General features: G+C 43.4%; 2 protein-coding genes across 2 annotated transcripts in view; both read left to right on the top strand.

The window, feature by feature from the left end:
- Nucleotides 1-168: 168 nt before the first annotated feature.
- Nucleotides 169-7,611, top strand: LOC121583451 (heat shock factor-binding protein 1). Its single transcript, XM_041899613.2, has 4 exons — nucleotides 169-331; nucleotides 926-992; nucleotides 1,427-1,550; nucleotides 7,217-7,611. The coding sequence occupies exons 1-3, from the start codon at nucleotides 284-286 to the stop codon at nucleotides 1,546-1,548; spliced, it is 237 nt and encodes a 78-aa protein (XP_041755547.1). The 5' UTR covers nucleotides 169-283; the 3' UTR covers nucleotides 1,549-1,550; nucleotides 7,217-7,611.
- Nucleotides 7,612-8,325: 714 nt separating this feature from the next.
- The window catches only part of LOC121560684 (histone-lysine N-methyltransferase KMT5B), a 30,511-nt gene continuing 15,900 nt past the window's right edge, over nucleotides 8,326-22,936 (top strand). Inside the window, exons 1-3 of the mRNA XM_045215966.1 lie at nucleotides 8,326-8,841; nucleotides 21,419-21,669; nucleotides 22,280-22,427. Of these exons, the coding sequence (XP_045071901.1) occupies nucleotides 21,507-21,669; nucleotides 22,280-22,427 (311 nt within the window). The 5' untranslated portion in view covers nucleotides 8,326-8,841; nucleotides 21,419-21,506. The remainder of the gene's footprint in view (nucleotides 8,842-21,418; nucleotides 21,670-22,279; nucleotides 22,428-22,936) is intronic.

Here is a 22,936-nt window from a genome sequence, read left to right as displayed (position 1 = left end):
GTATTTTATTGGAAAAATATATGTTGTATGTTTCTGGACGATGCACCATGCCGCCTTGTTGACAACATGACCAAGTGGTGCAGATTACTGTCCGATTTGTGACGGACGCTTCTCCCTCCCCGCTTTCGCCCGATGAGGTGACTGGCCATCAACCTGGGCCATCGTAAAATAACTCCCTCAGTCATTGACGGTTGTTTCGCTTCGCCTGCAGAGAAGGAAGAAAGACGTCTCTGACTAACCAGCGGTGGTCTCTATCGTACAGCAGCGCCACGAATTTAGTGCAATGTCAGAGATCCAGGATCCGAAATCTGTACAGGACCTGACTGGGGTGGTGAGTCTTATTACCTAGCTAGCTAGCTAACGTTCCCAAATCCTTGCCATATCCTATCCGACTTGAAAACCGTCCGCAGAACTAGCTAGCGTTAGCTAACTTAACTACCAGCAGGCTGGCTAACGTTATCTAAAGTTCTGCTATAACATATTTTTTCCCCATTCGTTTTTGTAGCTTATCAAACAGTAACTTTCCAGAATGAAATAGTTGCAGTCGAAAATTCTGTTTAGCTACATTACCTTTGTTTTAATCCTGTTTAGCTAGCTAGCTACAGCTATTATTCTTGAAATGGAACTGGAATTAGCTAGCTTGCTATCTAACTAAATGTAATTGTGTTCCGGCATGTAGCTACATTTTACATTTTGTTTGTTGGGGACAAACTGCAAGTCTCCATGGTTTCCATGGTATCAGCGGTGGAGGCAGCACCCTGTTGAGTAGGCATCGGAAGCATCTTAACGCCCACAAAGTTCAGTAGTATACATGCATGCACCACGATTCTGCAATGCTACAGGATAGAAACGTGTCTGCCCACACATTGCAACAAACAGTAGTGACAAAATGTTCTGTCCACCTCTCCTCTCTCCTTCTCTGCAGGTCCAGACACTGCTGCAGCAGATGCAGGATAAATTCCAGACCATGTCAGACCAGATCATTGGAAGAAATATCCTGCCTTCACAATTTCAATGCTATTTTTCTATGGTTCAATCAAAGACAGACTTTAAGAATGACACAGTTTTACGTTACAATTTAATTTGATTTCTCATAGCCTCATCTAATGATATCAATGATTGCATGGTTTGATCATTCAGATACATGTAATGCACTCAATCCTGGCAGTCTTGTCAGCCGGTTTGAAGCAATTGTGTAAAATAATCAATCACATTTTTATTTGTCACATGCTTCGTAAACAACAGGTGTAGACTAACAGTGAAATGTAAAAACTTTTGCTAACATTTCAAAAATACAGAACTGTAAAAAGCAGACAGATTGGGTCAAAGGAATTGGTACTACATAGTTCTATGGATGGGAGTTAGGGATATTTTGTATACTAGGCATGGTACCTGAATGTTGTTCCCACTTCCTTGACGAGAGTACTCGATGAGATGAGTGGCCGCATCGATGACCTGGAGAAGAACATTGGTGACCTGATGACCCAGGCTGGGGTGGAGGAGATGGAGGCAGAGAACAAGGTCAAGGAGGAACAGGGCTCTGCTTAAAGGTAATCAATGTGGAGTCCACTGAGCATTCAGCTTGTGTTTGTCATCTATAGATCCCTGTGTGTGTGTCTGTGTGTGTTGAAAGGGTTTTCCCAATGAAACTGTCCAATATTTGTCAACAACACTGTATGTTTTCAGATTGTAACTACTAGAGCCCGACCGATATGTTTTTTTTTTGTGGTCCGATGCCGATTTTTGGGGGCAAAACTTACCGATGCCGATATACTGTTTTAGAGTGGGAAAATGAAAAAGTCTCATCTTTCTACACTGAATTCTCATAAATATCCATTCAAAAGAGCAATTGTCCAATAACTATGCCTCAAACGTTGATTTCATACATTGTGACATTAATGACATCATGAGAATGGCCGCAGGTATTCAGATTAGCATGAGATTACCTTTTTCATCCTATTTATTCAATATTGGTTATCGGTAGAATTATCATCCGATACCGATGTAGCGGTAAAAGGTCAATATCGGTGATAGTATTGGTATCCCTTGACTTATTCCACAGTTTGTGTTACAGCCTGAATTCAAAATGGATTCAATGGATTGTTTTTCCTCACCCATCTACACACAATACCCCATAATGACAAAGTGAAAACATGTTTTTAGACATTTTGCAAATATATTGAAAATGATATACAGAAATCTCATTTACATACAGTGCCTTCGGAAAGTATTCAGACCCCTTGACCTTTTCCACATTTTGTTACGTTACAGCCTTATTATAAAATTGATTATTACCCATAATGACAAAGCAAAAACTGTTTTTTTATAGAATTATTTTGGTAATTTATAAAAAGTTTAAAAAACTGAAATTACATTTACATAAGTATTCAGACCCTTTACTCAGTACTTTGTTGAAGCACCTTTGACAGCGTTTACAGCCTCGAGTCCTCTTGGGTATGACGCTACAAGCTTGGCACACCTGTATTTGGGGAGTTTCTCCCATTCTTCTCTGCAGATCCTTTCAAGCTCTGTCAGGTTGGATGGGGAGCGTTGCTGCACAGCTATTTTCAGGTCTCTCCAGAGATGTTCGATCAGGTTGAAGTCCGGGCTCTTGCTGGGCCACTCAAGGACATTGAGACTGGTCCCGAAGCCACTCCTGTGTTGTCACGCCTACTTAGGGTCGTTGTCCTGTTGGAAGGTGAACCTTCGCTCAATCTGAGGACCTAAGCACTCTGGAGCAGGTTTTCATCAAGGATCTCTCTGTATTTTGCTCTGTTCATCTTTGACTCAATCCTGACTAGTCTCCCAGTACCTGCCGCTGAAAAACATCCCCACAGCATGATGCTGCCACCACCATGCTTCACCGTAGGGATGGTGCCAGGTTTCCTCCAGACGTGAGGCATTCAGGCCAAAGAGTTCAATCTTGGTTTCATCAGACCAGAGAATCTTGTTTCTTATGGTCCGAGAGTCTTTAGGTGCCTTTTTGGCAAACTCCGAGCGGGCTGTCATGTGCCTTTTACTGAGGAGTGGACTTTTACCACCCAAAAAGACTGCGTTTTTGTCTTTTGAGCTTCTAATCATGAAATCTATGCAGCCTACTCAATAACTTTTTATAGCTACTGTTTACAGGCCTCCTGGGCCGTATACAGAGTTCCTCACTGAGTTCCCTAAATTCCTATCGGACCTTGTAGTCATGGCATATAATATTCACATTTTTGGTGATTTTAAATATTCACATGGAAAAGTCCACAGACCCACTCCAAAAGGCTTTTGGAGCCATCATCGACTCAGTGGGTTTTGTCCAACATGTCTCCGGACCTACTCATTGCCACAGTCATATCCTGGATCTAGTTTTTGTCCCGTGGAATAAATATTGTGGATCTAAATGTTTTTCCTCATAACCCTGGACTGTCGGACCACAATCTTATTACGTTTGCAATCGCTAACAAATAATCTGCTCAGACCCCAACCAAGGACCATCAAAAGCCGTGCTATAAATTCTCGGACAACCCAAAGATTCCCAGAGGCCCTTCCAGACTCCCTCTGCCTACTCAAGGACGTCAGAGTACAAAAATCAGTTAACGACCTAACTGAGGATCTAAATGTAACCTTGCGTAATACCCTAGAAGCAGTCGCACCCCTAAAAACAAAAACACATTTGTCACAAGAAACTAGCTCCCTGGTATACAGAAAATACCCGAGCCCTGAAGCAAGCCTCCAGAAAAATTGGAACGGAAATGGCGCTCCACCAAACTGGATGTCTTTTATACTAGCTTGGAAAGACAGTACAGAGCAATATCGAAGAGCCCTCACTGCTGCTCGATCATCCTATTTTTTTCCAACCTAATTGAGGAGAATAAGAACAATCCAAAATGTCTATTTGATATTGTCACAGAGCAAACTAAAAAGCTGCATTCCCCAAGAGAGGATGCCTTTCACTTCAGCAGTGATGAATTCATGAACTTCTTCGAACGAAAAGATCATGATCATTGGAAAGCAAATTGCGGACTCCTCTTTTGAATCTGCGTATTTCTCCAAAGCTCAGCTGTCCTGAGTCTGCACAAAACTGCCAGGACCTGGGATCAATGGAGACACTCAAGTTTTTTTAATCCTATATCTCTTGACACATTCATGAAAAATAATGTATATATAGATAATAAATAATGCCTCAACCTTGAAGCTGCATACTGGACCCTAATCCAACTAAACTACTGAAAGAGCTACTTCCTGTAATTGCCCCTCCTATGTTGAAGATAATAAATGGCTCCCTATCCACTGGATGTGAACCAAACTCACTGAAAGTGGCAGTAATAAAGCCTCTCTTGAAAAAGCCAAACCTTGACCCAGAAAATGTTTTTTTTAAACTATCGGCCTATATCGAATCTCCCAGTCCTCTCAAAAGTTTTTTGAAAAAGCTGTTGTGCAGCAACTCACTGCCTTCCTGAAGACAAAAAATATACACGAAACGCTTCAGTCTGGTTTTAGACCCCATCATAGCACTGAGACCGCACTCGTGAAGGTGGTAAATTACCTTTTTAATGGCGTCAGACCAAGGCTCTGCATCTGTCATCGTGCTCCTAGACCTTAGTGCTGCCATTGACGCCATCAATCACCGCATTCTTTTAAGAGAGATTGGAAACCTTAATTGGTCTACATGGACAGGTTCTTGCCTGGTTTAGATCTTATCTGTTGGAAAGATATCAGTTTGTCTCTGTGGATGGTTTGTTCCTCAACGTTCCGTTTTAGGACCACTATTGTTTTCACTATATATTTTACCTCTTGGTGATGTCATTTGGAAACACAATGTTAACTTTCATTGCTATGCGGACGACACACAGCTCTACATGTCGATGAAACGTGGTGAAGCCCCAACATTGCCTTCCCTGGAAGCCTGTGTTTCAGACAAAAGGAAATGGATGGCGGCAAATGTTTTACTTTTAAACTCGGACAAAACAGAGATGCTAGTTCTAGGTCCCAAGAAACAGAGATCTTCTGTTGGATCTGACAATTAATCTTGATGGTTGTACAGTCGTCAGAAAAAAAACTGAAGGACCTCGGCGGTACTCTGGACCCTGATCTCTCTTGACGAACATATGAAGACTATTTTAAGGACAGCCTTTTTCCATCTTCGTGACATTGCAAAAATCAGAAACGTTTTGTCCAAAAATGATGCAGAAAAGCTAATCCATGCTTTTGTCACTACTAGATTAGACTACTGCAATGCTCTACTCTCCGGCTACCTGGATAAAGCACTAAATAAACTTCAGTTAGTGGTAAACACGGCTGCTAGAATCTTGACTAGAACCAAAAAAGTTGATCATATTACTCCAGTGCTAGCCTCTCTACACTGGCTTCCTGTTAAGGCTAGGGCTGATTTCAAGGTTTTACTGCTAACCTACAAAGCATTACATGGGCTTGCTCCTACCCATCTCTCCGTTTTGGTCCTGCCGTACATACCTACACGTACGCTACTGTCACAAGACGCAGGCCTCCTTATTGTCCCTAGAATTTCTAAGCAAACAGCTGGAGGCAGGGCTTTCTCCTATAGAGCTCCATTTTTATGGAATGGTCTGCCTGTCCATGTGAGGAGACGCAGACTCTGTCTCGACCTTTTAAGTCTTTACTGAAGACTCCTCTCTTCAGTAGGTCCTATGATTGAGTGTAGTCTGGCCCAGGGGTGCGAAAGTGAACGGAAAGGCACTGGAGCGACAAACCGTCCTTGCTGTCTCTGCCTGGCCGGTTCCTGTCTCCATTGGGATTCTCTACCTCTGACCCTATTACGGGGGCTGAGTCACTGGCTTACTGGTGCTTTCCATGCCGTCCCTAGGAGGGGTGAATCACTTGAGTGGATTGAGTCACTGATGTGATCTTCCTGTCCGATTTGTCGCTCCCTCTGGCTCGTGCAGTGGAGGAGATCTTCGTGGGCTATACTCAGCCTTGTCTCAGGGTAGTAGGTTGGTGGTCTGTTGATATCCCTCTGGTGGTGTGGGGGCTGTGCTTTGGCAAAGTGGGTGGGGTTGTATTCTGCCTGGTTGGCCCTGTCCGGGGGTATCGTTGGACGGGGCCACAGTGTCTCCCCCCCTGTCTCAGCCTCCAGTATCTATGCTGCAATAGTCTATGTGCCGGGGGGCTCGGGTCAGTCTGTTATATCTGGTGTTATTCTCCTGTCTTATCCAGTGTCCTGTGTGAATTTAAGTATGCTCCCTCTAATTCTCCATCTCTTCCGCTCTCCCTCCCATCCCGGAGGACCTGAGCCCTAGGACCATGCCTCAGGACTACCTGGCCTGATGACTCGTGGCTGTCCCCAGTCCACCTGGTCGTGCTGCTGCTTCAGTTTCCACTCTTCTGCCTGCAGCTATGGAACCCTGACCTGTTCACCGGACGTGCTACCTTGTCCTGACCTGCTGTTTTCAACTCTCTCTCTCTCTCTACCGCACCTGCTATTTCAACCTCTAAATGCCCGGCTATGAAAAGCCAAGTGACATTTACACCTGATGTACTGACCTGTTGCAACCTCTACAACCACTGTGATTATTATTTGACCCTGCTGGTCATCTATGAACGCTTGAACATCTTGGAGAAAAATCTGGCCTTAATGGCCATGTACTGTTATAATCTCAACCCGGCACAGCCAGAAGGGGACTGGCCACCCCTCAGAGCCTGGTTCCTCTCTAGGTTTCTTCCTAGATTTCTGCCTTTCTAGGAAGTTTTTCCTGGCCACTGTGCTTCTACATCTGCATTGCTTGAGGTTTGGGGGTTTAGGCTGGGTTTCTGTATAGCACTTTGTGACATCTGCTGATGTAAAAAGGGCTTTATAAATAAAATGTGATTGATTGAAGGACCCCAAGCATACAGCCAAAGCAACGCTGGAATGGCTTCAGAACAAGAATGTGAAAGTCCTTGAGTGGCCCAGCCAAAGCCCAGACTTGAATCCCATTTAAAATATGTGGGAAAACTTGAAGATTGCTGTTCACCGCCGCTCCCCATCTAACTTAACAGACCTTGAGAAAAAAATTAATTTAATCCATTTTGAATTCAGGCTGTAACACAACCAAATGTTGAATACTTTCTGAAGGCACTGTATCGGTCGGGCTCTAGTGATTACTTTTTTTCAATTTATGGTGTAGGGATAGTAGCCTAATTTTAGGGCTTTTATCTTTGTGATTTGAAAGATATCTGGATAATTTAACATATCCTCTTCTCTTTCCACCCCCAGGTTGCCAAGTAACAGGATGGTGGTGACTGAAAGGACAACAGACAGTTTTTCAAGAGTATTGTGTATATATGTTTTGTTTTTTATTTATTACAGTATTTTGATTTGCTGTGTATGTAACATGTTTTATATTTACAGTCATATTAACTCTTGTAATAATGTTGTCTTTACATTTTTTTTACGTTTTTGAATTAAGATTTTACTTAACTTGAGAAACTAACCTGAATAATGGCTCACTCAGGTGACTCACTGGGCCAGTAACTGATTATGTCAACTAGCCAATTGAACATCAAGAATATTTCAACACAAAACATTTACTGCTTTTCAAATGTCCTAAAATGTTGTGTGCGAAGATTTCTTTACTTTCCGTCTTTTCACAATAAACCAGGGCTTGCGTACACTTTGGTCCTCTTCTCTCATACAGGTTGAAAACGGCAGTGCATCGATGGACATGAGTTGTGCACAAAATGTGAATATTTTTTGCAAGGCACCTTTACCTATTTTCAAAGATGCTGTGAATATCTCTGAATAAAATGCCCCTCGAAGGCTATAATGCCCTGGTTTAGGAACGGTTCAAAAGCAGTGAACACGCTCATCCACCATAATCAAGGAGTAGGGTTTTAAAAATGTAACCGAGCGAAGCGTGAAGTGGAAATGCACACTTTATTCCAACGTTTCAATCGGAAGGTCAGTGTGTGACACGTTGCAAACCGGTATATGTTAGAAATGTGTCATTACATTAACTACCATGGAATTCCCAAAGTTTGGGCACTGATATACACTGTCAAATAAGAAAGAACAACAACCCTGAAATATCTTGCTTCGTTTGAAAACTTCGTGGCAGAATGTCTTGCAAGTCCACCAGGATAGAGCAATTCACCCATTCTTAGCCAAATCGGCCCAGCTGTGTGTGTGTGTGTGTGTGTGTGTGAGAGAGAGAACTTCTTACAGCTGATAGTGTTAGCTTTTTATGCTAGAATGTATGGATTTAACTACAACTACCTTACAACCATAGCTACCGCACATCAACTTGTGCCATAGATAGGTCGACCGGTAAACCGGTCTCTGAACAACTGTTGAAATTATACTTGAAAAGAGTAGTGTGAGAGTCAATGTAGTATTGCCGTCCAGAACAGTCCATTGTGCTCAACTGGCTATCTTTATGCAGGCACGATATGTGCTGCTCTTCTCTTGCTTTCTATCTGAGTGTGACTGCAGAAGAGTGTAGATCCTATCAGCTGTCGTTGAATCCTTAGGAAGCGTTTTTAGTGGTTTGTTTATGCACCACTACTTTTGTGTACATCCGATATTTTTTTACAAAGTAAGGAATTAATGGCTTTTTATTTCTCGAAAGCATCAGTTAACTTAATTTCAGTGTAAAAACGACTTAATGTCTGTTTAATCCTAAACTATTGGACAGAATGGCTGGAGTATTCATTGGGTCTATTTCTTCTGGATGGCAGTGCTGCGCCTTTCTCCTCGCTCCTGTGCTAGCCGCCATCTTGAATTTTAATGTTCATTTCTGAAATGTTTTGTTTCCGACGATATTTTCGGTTACAGTGTCGTGCCAATTCTGGACTTTTTGAAGGATTATCTAATGTTCCTGCTCATCCTGGAATACATATTTAGTGAGTATTTACGTTATTTGTTTAGTCGTGATGGTCGTTGCAAGACATCCTGACACTTTTCTATGGGTGATTTTTTTTCTTTTTTGAGAACGTACCTAGCTTACAACTGTGCAGTTTTGTAGCTAGCTAGCTACTGCAACGTTAGCCAGATAATGTAGCTAGATAGCGCGCTATTAAAAATGCAAACTCGGTTATGATAGTAAGTTAACTAATTATAAATAAAATGATGAGATATCGATAAGGTAGCCAGTTTGTCTGAACTAGCGTTAGTGATACTAGCTAACTAGCAAACCTCGATTATTGGGCCTGGGCGAGTATTTGTCTCTGTTGCTTTCAAAACAGTTAGCTATGTGTTTACCGTACATTGTTTGTATATTGAAGGGAGGTTTATTTACGCTCGACTTTGTATTGAAAATAACGTACCACTAGCTATATTGTGTCAGTACCTATCTAACTTGTAGTTAACTAGTAGGTACAAAGCTAGCTTACTTTAGCTAGTCAACATGCGGGTTTTACTTACTGTTATTGATTTAACGTTAGCTAACTAGCTAGCTAACGTCACTTAACCCTGTAACTTACGACCAATGCATTGAAACGAATGTTAGCATAGTGCCGGTGAGTGAGATGTGTATGTCAACTTTCTGTAAATGGTCAGTCGCTTTCAAGTTTGCCAATATTTGTTAAGTTAATGGGCCACCTACATAGCTATGTAACATCGCTAACCGTTCTGTAATGTAACGTTACACCCTCTCTGACAGGCAACTAGGCTATATTAACGGCGAGTTGGCTATCATCAGGCCCCTGTTTGAAATGCAAAGTTGGCTAACATTTATCAGTGGTGTCCTTCCGGGTTCCTCGTTGAACGCTTTTCGCAAAACAGTCAACTAGCTAACTAACGTTAACTCGTGCATGATGTAGTAACGTTTCTGACTGATCTACCTAATGGAGGGTACCCTCAGAATGGGGTGTTGCACTAATTTGCCAGCTGGTTTTTGACAAGGCCCAATCAGTACGACCACTGTGTTGTTGTTAGCTAGCTAGCTGGCTAATGCACAGTACTGCCGTAGCTAGTTAGCTAGCAACACTCCACCGGGGCGTATTGCTAGTGTTTCAGGATGTAACTAGCTCAAGAAGTGTTAGCCATCCATCGTTCCATAAAATAAATGAATGGCTTCTATTGCCCCTTAGTTTAACTTCCGATCAATATTTAATTCTAATGTGTTATCTGGCTGCTAAATAAGACATCACCCACGTCTCATACGAACGTCAGCTAAAGCGGTTTCCCTCACTCGACCACTAAGGGGCGCTGCAGGTAAAATCAGAATCTGATGATTCTACACCATTTTATATTTTAGATTATTATATAGATTTTTTGGGGGGGAACTCAGTCGTGGTATCAATTTACTGTTGAGAGTTAGAATAATAAAAAATAAATCACATTTTATTTGTCACATGCTTCGTAAACAACAGGTGTAGACTAACAGTGATGTTTACTTATGGCCATTCCCAACAACGAAGAGAGAAAAATAATAGTAGGACAAGTAGGACAGATTTTTTTCTAACAAGGAACCACTTTACAAAATAAAATGCATTGCTATCTTTCTTCCCGTAGAGCATCTGACAATGTAGGTCTCAAAATACAGCACTGCCCCTTTAAGGCTCTCCTGGAGGTTGGTTGGCCACCCTTGGTAGGCTATGAAATATTGCAACGTTAGAATTACAACCAAATAATTTTTTGTATTTTTCTAAAATAATACCCTCCAGGGCTCGAAATTAAGGGTGTCCCGTTGTCCCTGGGACGATAAGTTATATGTCTAGGACTGTTCAAAACAGACTTTGGGACAGTTCTGGGAAGACAGATCCAAAGTTCATACGACCACTGCACATCAAAAATGTACAAAGCAATGAGACTGATGCAACCGATCAGTCCGTTTTTAAGCTTAAAACGTTGATAGTTTTTTCCCCTCTAATATTATACGTTCAGCAATGCTCACATGGCTGTAGGCTATGTGCGAATGTTCCAAAATGCGGAAAACGCTGTTCTCAAAAGTTTCATGTGACAGAAAATGAAGAAAGAGGGGAGATTTAAAGATGCATCAACTATCATGGGTTACTATTATGACTAGAGTTGTGCCTTTGACTGCTGGACAATAAAATAAAGTTGATTTTGAAAACCAATAGATAATGTGAGAAATGCTGGTTTCAATGGCATATGAAGTGTTTTTAACTATGCAAAACACTTATTATTATAAGCTCTTATTAAGTTTAAGTTTATGGGTAAATTTAAGTTTATGGTCGAATAGTTTCAAAATGCTGACCGCCTCCGCTCAGATTCAAGGTGGGTGATGTGCGGTGCGCAACAGGCATTGTCCTTCACTCTCCGGTCTTGTGACCATTTGATCCGAATGAACCGTGCCTCGAGTATGTCAACAAAGTCTTTAAACGTTAAAAGTTAATTATCCTTCATTATATTTATCAAACATGACTAGCATTTAACCTATATTAATGTAATTAAAAGTGTCATTAAAGATTGACTACATTTTCTGGCGCCGCCCTCATGTCAGCATCGGTTTGGACACGAGGCTGTATGCATATCGCCTACACTTTGACATGTTGGCTTTGACATGTTGGCTTTTTTTATTTACAGTGCATTCGGAAAGTATTCAGACCCCTTCCCTTCCACATTTTTGTTACGTTACAGCCTTATTCTAAAATGAATTAAATAATCCCCCCCCTCATCAATCTACACACAATACCCCATAATGACAAAGCGAAAACAGGTTTTGCAAATGTATTAAAAATAAAAAACGTATTTACATAAGTATTCAGACCCTTTGCTATGAGACTCGAAATTGAGCTTAGGTGCATCCTGTTTCCATTGATCAACCATGAGCTGTTTCTACAACTTGATTGGAGTCCACCAGTGGTCAATTCAATTGATTGGACATGATTTGGAAAGGCACACACCTGTCTATATAAGGTCCCACAGTTGACAGTGCATGTCAGAGGAAAAACCAAGCCATGAGGTCAAAGGAATTGTCCGTAGAGCTCTGAGACAGGATTGTGTCGAGGCACAGATCTGGGGAAGGGTATCAAAACATTTCTGCAGCATTGAAGGTCCCCAAGAACACAGTGGCCTCCATCATTCTTAAATGGAAGAAGTTTGGAACCACCAAGACTTTTCCTAGAGCTGGCCGCCCGGCCAAACTGAGCAATCGGGAGAGAAGGGCCTTGGTCAGGGAGGTGACCAAGAACCCGATGGTCACTCTGACAGAGCTCCAGAGTTCCTCTGTGGAGATGGGAGAACCTTCCAAAAGGACAATCAACCCGATCAAACATGTCTGGAGAGACCTGAAAATAGCTGTGCAGCAACGCTTCCCAGCTTGAGAGGATCTTCAGAGAAGAATGGGAGAAACTCCCCAAATACAGGTGTGCCAAGCTTGTAGCGTCATACCAAGAAGAATGGAGGCTGTAATCGCTGCCAAAGGTGCTTCAACAAAGTACTGAGTGAAGGGTCTGAATACTTATGTCAATTTCAGTTTTGTATTTTTTATAAATGTGCAAAAAACTTTTTGTTTTGTCATTATAGGGTTTTTGTGTGTAGATTGATGAGGGAAAAAACTATTTAATCCATTTTTAGAATAAGGCTGTAACGTAACAACATTTGGGGACAAAATTATGGGGTCTGAATACTTTACGAATGCACTGTAGGTAGGGGTAAAGTAACTAGGCAACAGGATGGATAATAAACAATACCAGCAGCGTATGTGATGAGTCAAAGGGGGGTGGTCAATGCAGATGGACCAGGTAGCTATTTGGTTAACTATTGAGCAGTCTTATGGCTTGGGGGTGGACACTTCAGGGTCCTGTTGGTTCCAGACTAGGCTTGGGCAGTATACCACACGGTCTGCCGTCTGCCCGGTTCAGTTGAAACCGGGATTAATCTGTGAAGAGCAGACTTGTCCAGCGTGCCAGTGGCCATCGACAGTGATTATTTCCCCACTGAAGTCGGTTACGACGCCGAACAACGCCGAACTGCAGTCAGGTCAAGACCCTGGTGAGGACGACGAGCATACAGATGAGCTTCCCTGAGATGGTTTCTGACAGTTTGTGCAGAAATTCTTCGGTTGTGCAAACCCACAGTTTCATCAGCTGTTTGGGTGGCTGGTCACAGACGATCCCGATGGTGAAGAAGCTGGATGTGGAGGTGCTGGGCTGGCGTGGTTACACGTGGTCTGCGGCTGTGAGGCCGGTTGGAAGTAGTGCTAAATTCTCTAAAACGACGTTGGAGGCGGCTTATAGTAGAGAAATTAACATTCACTTCTCTGGCAACAGCTCTGGTGGACATTCCTGCAGTCGGCATGCCAATTGCACGCTCCCTCAAAACATGAGACATCTGTGGCATTGTTGTATGACAAAACAGCACATTTCCGTGGCTTTTTATTGTCTCCAGCACAAGGTGCACCTGTGTAATGATCATGCTGTTTAATCAGCTTCTTGATATGCCACACATGTCGGATGGATTATCTTGGCAAAGGAGAAATTCTCACTAACTGGGATGTAAACACATTTGTGTTCAAATTTGAGCTAAATAAGCTTTCTGTGTATGTGGTACATTTCTATGATCTTTTATTTCAGCTCATAAAACATGGGACCAACACTTAACATGTTGCATTTTATATTTTTGTAAAGTGTAAAGACAAAAAGCACCACCCGGTGGACGAAGTGCACGGAAGCTGTTACCATACACATAGCAAAATACATGTTTTCAATCCACACGGTGGAAAAGAAGGCCTTCAAGGACATGATCCACACATTAGACCCATAGTACAAGCTGCCTGGGAGAAAATACTTATCAAAAACAGCAATTCCAGACCTTTACAACAGAGTCCGACGAGAGGTTGAGGTTTTAGTGTCCGGCGCGGATCACATTTCCTTGCCCACAGACGTGGTCCAACACCGTACATTTCTCTAACAGTACACCTTAATGAAGACCGGAAACTGCATTCTAAATGCCTGCAGACAAGCTTTTTTTCCCCAGAAAACCACACAGCCAACCACCTAGCTGACACACTTCGTGAGGCACAAAAATAATGGACATTTGAAGAGAGAAAAACTGTCCGCAATAACAACAGACAATACTGCAAACATTGCAGCTGCAATCAGAAAACTGGGCTGGCAATGGTTGAATTGTTTTGGCCACAATTTAAACCTCGCGGTAACAAACTGTTCCAGAGAACAGAGGGAGAGTTGGGAGTCTTGCCACTCTACTACAGGATCTTAAACCTTGCGGTAACAAACTGTTCCAGAGAACAGAGGGAGAGTTGGGAGTCTTGCCACGCCACTACAGGATCTTAAACCTCGCGGTAACAAACTGTTCCAGAGAACAGAGGGAGCCTCGCGGTAACAAACTGTTCCAGAGAACAGAGGGAGTCTTGCGGTAACAAACTGTTCCAGAGAACAGAGGGAGTCTTGCGGTAACAAACTGTTCCAGAGAACAGAGGGAGAGTTGGGAGTCTTGACACGCCACTACAGGATCTTAAACCTGGCGGTAACAAACTGTTCCAGAGAACAGAGGGAGCCATGCGGTAACAAACTGTTCCAGAGAACAGAGGGAGCCTCGCGGTAACAAACTGTTCCAGGGAACAGAGGGAGCCTTGGGAGTCTTGCCACGCCACTACAGGATCTTAAACCTGGCGGTAACAAACTGTTCCAGAGAACAGAGGGAGTCTTGCGGTAACAAACTGTTCCAGAGAACAGAGGGAGAGTTGGGAGTCTTGCCACGCCACTACAGGATCTTTGTCACACAGCTGGCCTAAAAAAACAAGACCTCCTGAAAGCACAGGCTGAGCTCGGCCTCCAAGAGCATTGTCTAGTAATGGTAAATAGAACTACATTTCAAAACAACATATTATAATCTGGGACGCGTAGTAGCCTTGGCCATGCACAAATACATTCACATTTGAACGAATAAATGACCATTTGAACGAATAGTATTATTATTACTGTTTTGTTACGTTATTGTTACAAGCGGTGGTGATTTTAAAACGTTGTAATGTCACATTTTATCCACACAGGACAGTGCGACAGAAAATGATAGAGAATACTAGAGCAGTCTCCAGCGATTCGACAGGTAATGGGGAAAGACCGATGCGCCACCCCCCCCCCCAATTCGCTATTTTTACTGTCCTATTTTACAGGGCATCTAGGCTACTGGTTATTTCGAAGGCCTCTCTTGTTGCTCAATGTGTGAAATATTCATGCTGCTGAACAAGTCTTATTGTTGTAGTTGGTGCTATTTCTTATTGAATTGTTTTGTTATATTTTGTTTGTGTCGTAGGCTACACTGTTTGTCCTATTTTGGAAGCAGCAACTGCAAGTCATTTCGATTCCAGGAGGCCAAAAGTTTTTCTGACTTTGTTTTTTCGTTATGAAATATTTGCTATCTTATTGCACTCGGAAGTTGTTTGTTTATATTTTGAAGAAACGCAATGCTCTTTGTTCATTTGCCGGCATGCGGAGTTGAACGCCTCAATACCCACCCTATCAGCGATTTTATTTTATATAAACATTTGGTAATACCGTAATCCCAAGGATGGTATGAAGGTAGTGGAAAATGGATACCGCCCAAGCCTATTCCAGACTTGGGTGACTGGAGTCTTTGACAATTTTGAGGGCCTTCCTCTGACACCGCCTGGTATAGAGGTCCTGGATGACAGGAAGCTCGGCCCTAGTTATGTACTGGGCCGTACGCACTACCCTCTGTAGCACCTTGTGGTCGGATGCCAAGCAGTTGCCGTACCAGGCGGTGATGCAGCCAGTCATGATGCTCTCAGTGGTGCAGCTCTAGAGGGTCTGAGGGCCCATGCCAATCTTTTCAGCCTCCTGAGGGGGAAGAGGCGTTGTGGTGCCATCTTCACGACTGTGTTGGTGTGTGTGTGGACCATGTTAATTGCTTAGTGATGTGGACACAGAGGAACTTGAAGCTTTCAACCCGCTCCACTACAGCCCCGTCGATGTGGATGGGGGCGTGCTCTGCCCTCCGTTTCCTGTAGTCCACGATCAGCTCCTTTGTCTTGCTGACGTTGAGGGAGAGGTTGTTGCCCTGGCACCACACTGCCAGGTCACTGATCTCCTCCCTATAGGCTGTCTTATTGTTGTTGGTGATCAGGCCTAACACCGTCGTGTCGTCAGCAATCTTAATGATGGTGTTGGATTCGTGTGCGTGGCTACGCAGTTGTGGGTGAACAGGGAGTACAGGAGGGGACTAACGCCTGGATCAGACCGACCGGTGTCATTGCATCAATGCTGCGTAATAAATTCTACATTTTCATTATGTAATCCAAAAATGTTTACTGCATGTGTGTGCAACAAAAGTTAAACGTTCAGCTTTTGCTACTATATCTGTCAAGTGTACGCATACAATTTGATACATAGGTTGGAAATATCCAATGGATGCCCCACACAGAACACACTGCAACTGCGTCTGCAATGCAATGCAAGGCAGACGCAGCATTCCATTGGAAATGAATGTACTTCTGGTGTACCAATAACCCAAAGCACACACCCCTGAGTGCGTGAATTTCAAGTTTGGGGGAAGGTAACTTACACCATAAAAATTACACCTTTTTTACAATAAAGCATTCCATGCGTCATAGAATTTGCAGACTTAAGTAAGAGCCTACTATTCCTAACGTGATGAGTAGATTGGATAGTCGTAATTTAGGCTAATAATATAACTCAATCACTGTTCACAAAAAAAGACTGTTCAATGCATGGCTGGGCACCTACAGCGTAGAGGCTGGGCTAGAGGCTATATCAGATACGTTTCGTTTTTTTGCACGGCAAAAACACGTTTCATGCAATTCTACTACACTTTATGATTGGATACATTAGCATAATATGTTTTTAAATACGACAAATGACAGGGTAGCCTACTCTGCTGCCACTGACAAACAGATCAATAAAAACAACGTGGTCCATATAATAGGCCTAGGAGAAGGGGAGATGCTAATAGAATGTGACATCCATCTAAAAATGATTGTATTATAGGAAATGATTGTCCAAAAAAACAAACTTTTTTTAAGTGGCACGGACCCAACAACGATGAAGCGTTAATATGCACAGTGCGCACTCACTGGGGTTGTGGCTGATGCTCTCCGCTGCTGCTAATAAGATGGGCTATAGACCTACTGTTGTTCGTTCAATTAAGTTGAGAATTTTTATAACTAAAAGACAGGTTAGTCTTTTCATTTTGTTCTCTTTTTTAAAAAGCAATAGCCGTTTTCCCGCGATTAGAATTTTGAAATATTGCGATATGCCTGACTGGCCCTCTCTACTCTTCACTGACAGTCGCAACTCAACCATCATCTATTTGGTGTTTGTCGCGCGCAGCCTTTTCCTTCCATCTGTAGGCGATGCGATTTTAAAACAATCCACAACTTATTTGTTTAAGGCTAGGGGAAGCTGTTGATCCTCTGTGGCCAAATCATGCTTTAGGAGCATATTTGAATGACTGTTTTTCATTCTGTATAGACAGGAGTGGGCTAATTTAGGCTATGTAATTTTGGCAATTTATTTACATTTACTTAGGCTAGGGAAAGCTTTCCCTATGTCAATCTACTATCCCCCATTTGTAGAAAAGTTGACCTATTCTATTGGTCAGCTTGTTGAGAAAGAAATGTCCCAGACAGACTCTGGGACAGTTGTGGGATGATGGATCACATTCATACAACCAGTACGCCTCGGCTACATAAAAATTAAATATTAAAAAGCAATGGATCTGATCCAACAGATCAGAACGTTTTAGCTTAACATTTTGATCAACTATTATTTCTTCACATTATTAGTGCAGCAGGCATTTGGCTACCGGACAATGAAATAAAGTTGAAAACCAATAGAACATGACAGAAAAAGGCTACAGGTTTCAATGGCAATAAGGAAGTCTTTATAAAATATTTGCCTCCACGGAGATGGTCGGGTTTGGCTACTTTGAGGCAAGGTAAAAGATGCCTCGTAGTAAAACGTAAAAGGTTTCAAACCATTTTTAAGTAGCTATACGTTTTCAAAATGCATACTGCCTCCAGCTCATTGCAAAGTGGTGTGTGACGCACTGAAGCCTGCCTTCTGTTGCCGACGCATTTGAATGGCGAATGAGAAGTGCGCTTCAATTACCAGTTAAGAAATATATATATATTTTTAGATGTTTTTAATCATGGCCCCAAAACTATTTTTAGCACATGGATGCATTTAGATCTGTTGTGCAATGATTGGGCGTATTAATTTAATTCCACTAAATGATGTAAATTAACCTATAGACCGATTTTAAACATGACCAGTTAAATGTATTTACATCAACTGGTATTTCAATCTATCAACTGGTATTTCAATCTAAAAAGCATTATTTCGCAATGGAATTGCTACTTATTTTTTTGGGATATTTTTATTTAACGGCTTTTCAACAAAATATATACGGCCAAAAGTCAGCTATTACTGGCTGACGGAAACCCTGGCACTACGGGGCAATATTCATTTAGACAGGTTACCTACAGTCCCCTGTAGCTCAGTTGGTAGAGCATGGCGCTTGCAATGCCAGGGTTGTGGGTTCGTTTCCCACGGGGGGGGGCAGTATGAAAATGTATGCACTCACTAACTGTAAGTCGCTCTGGATAAGAGCGTCTGCTAAATGACTAAAATGTCAATGTAAAATGTGTTCTTGGGTACAAGGACTATAGTGGTCTGCTTGAAACATGTAGGTATTATAGACAGGGTCAGGAAGAGGTTGAAAATGTCAGTGAAGACACTTGCCAGCTGATCAGCGCATGCTCTGGGTACTCGCCCTGGTAATCCATCTGGCCCCGCGGACTTGTGAATATTAACCTGTTTAAAAGTCTTACTCACATTGGCTACGGAGAGCGAGATCACACAGTCGTCTGGAACAGCTGGTGTTCTCATGCATGGTTCAGTGTTGCTTGTCTCGAAGCGAGCATAGAAGGCATTTAGCTCGTCTGATAGGCTCGCGTCACTGGGCAGCTCGCGGCTGGGTTTCCCTTTTGTAATCAAATTCAATCAATCAATCAAATTGTATTTATAAAGCCCTTTTTACATCAGCAGATGTCACAAAGTGCTATACAGAAACCCAGCCTAAAACCCCAAACAGCAAGCAATGCAAATGTAGAAGCACAGTGGCTAGGAAAAACTCCCTAGAAAGGCAGAAACCTAGGAAGAAACCTAGAGAGGAACCAGGCTCTGAGGGGTGGCCAGTCCCCTTCTGGTTGTGCCGGGTGGAGATTATAACAGTACATGGCCATTAAGGACAGATTTTTCTCCAAGATGTTCAAACGTTCATAGATGACCAGCAGGGTCAAATAATAATCACAGTGGTTGTAGAGGTTGCAACAGGTCAGTACATCAGGAGTAAATGTCACTTGGCTTTTCATAGCCGGGCATTTAGAGGTTGAAATAGTAGCTGCGGTAGAGAGAGAGAGTTGAAAACAGCAGGTCAGGACAAGGTAGCACGTCCAGTGAACAGGTCAGGGTTCCATAGCTGCAGGCAGAAGAGTGGAAACTGAAGCAGCAGCACGACCAGGTGGACTGGGGACAGAAAGGAGTCATCAGGCCAGGTAGTCCTGAGGCATGGTCCTAGGGCTCAGGTCCCAGCGTAGTAGGGTTTGATCCTAGTACTATATTGATGCTTTGCCTGTTTAATGGCTCGTTGGAGGTCGTAGTGGGATTTCTTATAAGAGTCCGGATTAGTGTCCTGCTCCATGAAAGCGGCAGTTTTTGCTCAATACGGTTGTTCCCTGTAATCCATGGCTTTTGTTTGGGATACAGTGGCTTGCGAAAGTATTCACCCCCCTTGGCATTTTTCCTATTTTGTTGCCTTACAACCTGGAATTAAAATGGATTTTGGGGGGGTTTGTATCCTTTGATTTACACAACATGCCTACCACTTTGAAGATGCAAAATATTTTTTCTTGTGAAACAAACAAAAAAGAAGACAAAAAGAACAGAACTTGAGCGTGCATAACTATTCACCCCCAAAGTCAATACTTTGTAGAGCCACCTTTTGCAGCAATTACAGCTGCAAGTCTCTTGGGGTATGTCTCTATAAGCTTGGCACATCTAGCCACTGGGATTTTTGCCCATTCTTCAAGGCAAAACTGCTCCAGCTCCTTCAAGTTGGATGGGTTCCGCAACAAAATAGGAAAAACGCCAAGGGGGGTAAATACTTTTGCAAGGCACTGTATGTGCGCACGGTCACTGAGGACAACGTCGTCGTTGCACTTATTAATGAAGCCGGTGACTGATGTGGTAAACTCTTCAATATTATCGGATGAATCCCGGAACATATTCCAGTCTGTGCTAGTGAAACAGTCCTGTAGCTTAGCTTAGCATCCGCTTCATCGGACCACTTCCGTCACTGGTACTTTCTGTTTTGAATTTTTCCTTGTAAGCAGGAATCAGGAGGATATCGTTATGGTCATATTTGCCAAATGGAGGGCGAGGGAGAGCTTTGTATGCGTTTCTGTGTGTGGAGTAAAGGTGATCAAGAGTTTTGTCGTCTCTAGTTGCACAGCTGACATGTTGCAGCGCCATCTAGCCAAATACACAAGTTGCAATTTAGACATGTGGTTGTGCATCAGCAGTTCCTCTCACGTCACTCACTGACAGTCACTCACTTAGCCCATAAAAGTCCAGCGGCTAGCTATCTAACCTTGTAGTAATCATGGTCGAATTACCGACCGGGGGGGGGGACCCCAATTATTTTTATTTTCTCTCTCACTCAGATATCATATTAAACACTGCTAACGTTTCTCTCCACCCAATGGAAAAATGTATAGAATTGCAGGAAATTAGATGTAAAACTGCAGATTTTTCTCTCTGCCCTATTGGCAAAATCAGTATAATTGCATGAAGTTAGTCATAAAATTGCTAAATCTTATCTTCACCCCATTGCAAAATGTGTAGAATGGCAGCAAACTTGCTTTAAAACTACAACATTTTGTCTACGCCCCATGGCAAAATGTGTATAATTGCAGCAAATTTACTTTAAAACGGCAACATTTTCTCTATGCCCCATAGCAAAATGTTGAGAATTGCAGGAAATGTTTTTTTCTCTACGCAGTCAAGAGGGGGGGGGGGGGCGCTAAAATGCTTTGCTTGCAAGGGGGGGGGGCAACAATTTCTCGTAGGGCCCCCAAAAAGGCTAAGGTCTAAAGGCTAAGGTCTAAAGGCTAAGGGCTATAGGCTAAAGGCTAAGGGCTATAGGCTAGAGCCGGCTAAGACTGGATGTGTGGGTATGGATGTGGGTACGCAGACACTGCGGCCCCTCACGATGAGGTCAGATTTTTTGTGGCCCCCACCCGATCAAAGTTGCCATCCCTGTTCTAAACAGCACATCCAAACAGAGTTCAGTGATCTCAGTTTGAGCTTTTTCATACAAGTAGCGGCATCTATGGCTTCGGTCTAGGGTGGAAACCATGTCTTCTCTTCGGTATGACTGGATGATGTAATGAGATGGTGTGTGTGTGTGGTCTCTAACCGGGCATCCATCCATTCCTCTTCCCACCCCAAGGTGACAGCCACTAGCTTCCAGTCTTCCCCACTCTGAATGCTCCCTCAACTCGGAGACTAAATGCAACTGGACCAGGGGGCTTGTGGGTATGAAGTGGCTGGGCCAATCCAAGAGCATGGTGTTGAATGGCAGCAGGTACTCCACCAGCTCCCAGCAGCCTGTGAGCCATAGCCAGACCCGCTCCCAGCAGCAGCTGCACCCACAGAGGAGCTCTCTACGACCGGGGACTGGCAGCAGGAGATGTAGCCGCCGTGAGTACTGCGACTGGGACTTTATTCTATCAAATGGGTCGTATTCATAAGTGCACACCGTAACAAAACGTTTTGCAATGGAAAACAAGAGTTTCTTATTGGACACGTTGAGGTAATCCCTTCTCCTTTCAGTCCGTTGGCTTCCGTTTGTTTCCTAGTGAGTGAACCTGGGCCTAGTTCAGTTGGGACAAAACATTTTGAAACAGAGCCGTAGGCTTTACTATGTACTTGATATTGTCCAATAACAGCACAGATTTTAGTTTTCTGTTGCAAAATGTTTTGCTATGGATTGGCCAACTGATCCTAACCATTACCAATAGTGGGGAAAATGCAACAAGATTAGCGTCTAGGGAGCAGTTCCCAACCTTTTCCGTTCCGGGGAACACCAAATCACAGTCGAAAGCTCTTGAGGACCACCATTCACCGAACCATTTTAACAGAATATCTTGGAATTCAAATTTTGTCAATTTTAGTAGTGAATGTAACAAATTAAAGGCTGTGGTCCTTGAGGGTGATTTGGTGTTCCCCGGAATGTTAAAATGTTGGGAACCGCTGGTCTAGGGGTAACTTCACCCTACTCTGTGCACTCATTTACTCATGTTTTTCCCAGGGTTCAGTGCGGCCAGCCTGGAGGCGGAGCGACGCTGTGTCCCATCCTCTGGGATGACCGCCAAGGAGCTGTGTGAGCACGATGACCTCACCACCAGCCTCATCCTCGACCCCTACCTGGGCTTCCAGACACACAAGATGAACACCAGGTCTGTCTGGGGCCTTAACCCTAACCTTAAACCTGACTCTGACCCCTAACCCTCATCCTCGACCCCTACCTGGGCTTCCAGACACACAAGATGAACACCAGGTCTGTCTGGGGCCTTAACCCTAACCTTAAACCTGACTCTGACCCCTAACCCTCATCCTCGACCCCTACCTGGGCTTCCAGACACACAAGATGAACACCAGGTCTGTCTGGGGCCTTAACCCTAACCTTAAACCTGACTCTGACCCCTAACCCTCATCCTCGACCCCTACCTGGGCTTCCAGACACACAAGATGAACACCAGGTCTGTCTGGGGCCTTAACCCTAACCTTAAACCTGACTCTGACCCCTAACCCTCATCCTCGACCCCTACCTGGGCTTCCAGACACACAAGATGAACACCAGGTCTGTCTGGGGCCTTAACCCTAACCTTAAACCTGACTTTGACCCCTAACCCTCATCCTCGACCCCTACCTGGGCTTCCAGACACACAAGATGAACACCAGGTCT

The sequence above is a fragment of the Coregonus clupeaformis genome, unplaced genomic scaffold (genome assembly GCF_020615455.1).
Source record: "Coregonus clupeaformis isolate EN_2021a unplaced genomic scaffold, ASM2061545v1 scaf0570, whole genome shotgun sequence".
In the NCBI taxonomy this organism is placed as follows: domain Eukaryota; kingdom Metazoa; phylum Chordata; class Actinopteri; order Salmoniformes; family Salmonidae; genus Coregonus; species Coregonus clupeaformis.
This window is presented reverse-complemented; position numbering and strand designations above follow the sequence as displayed.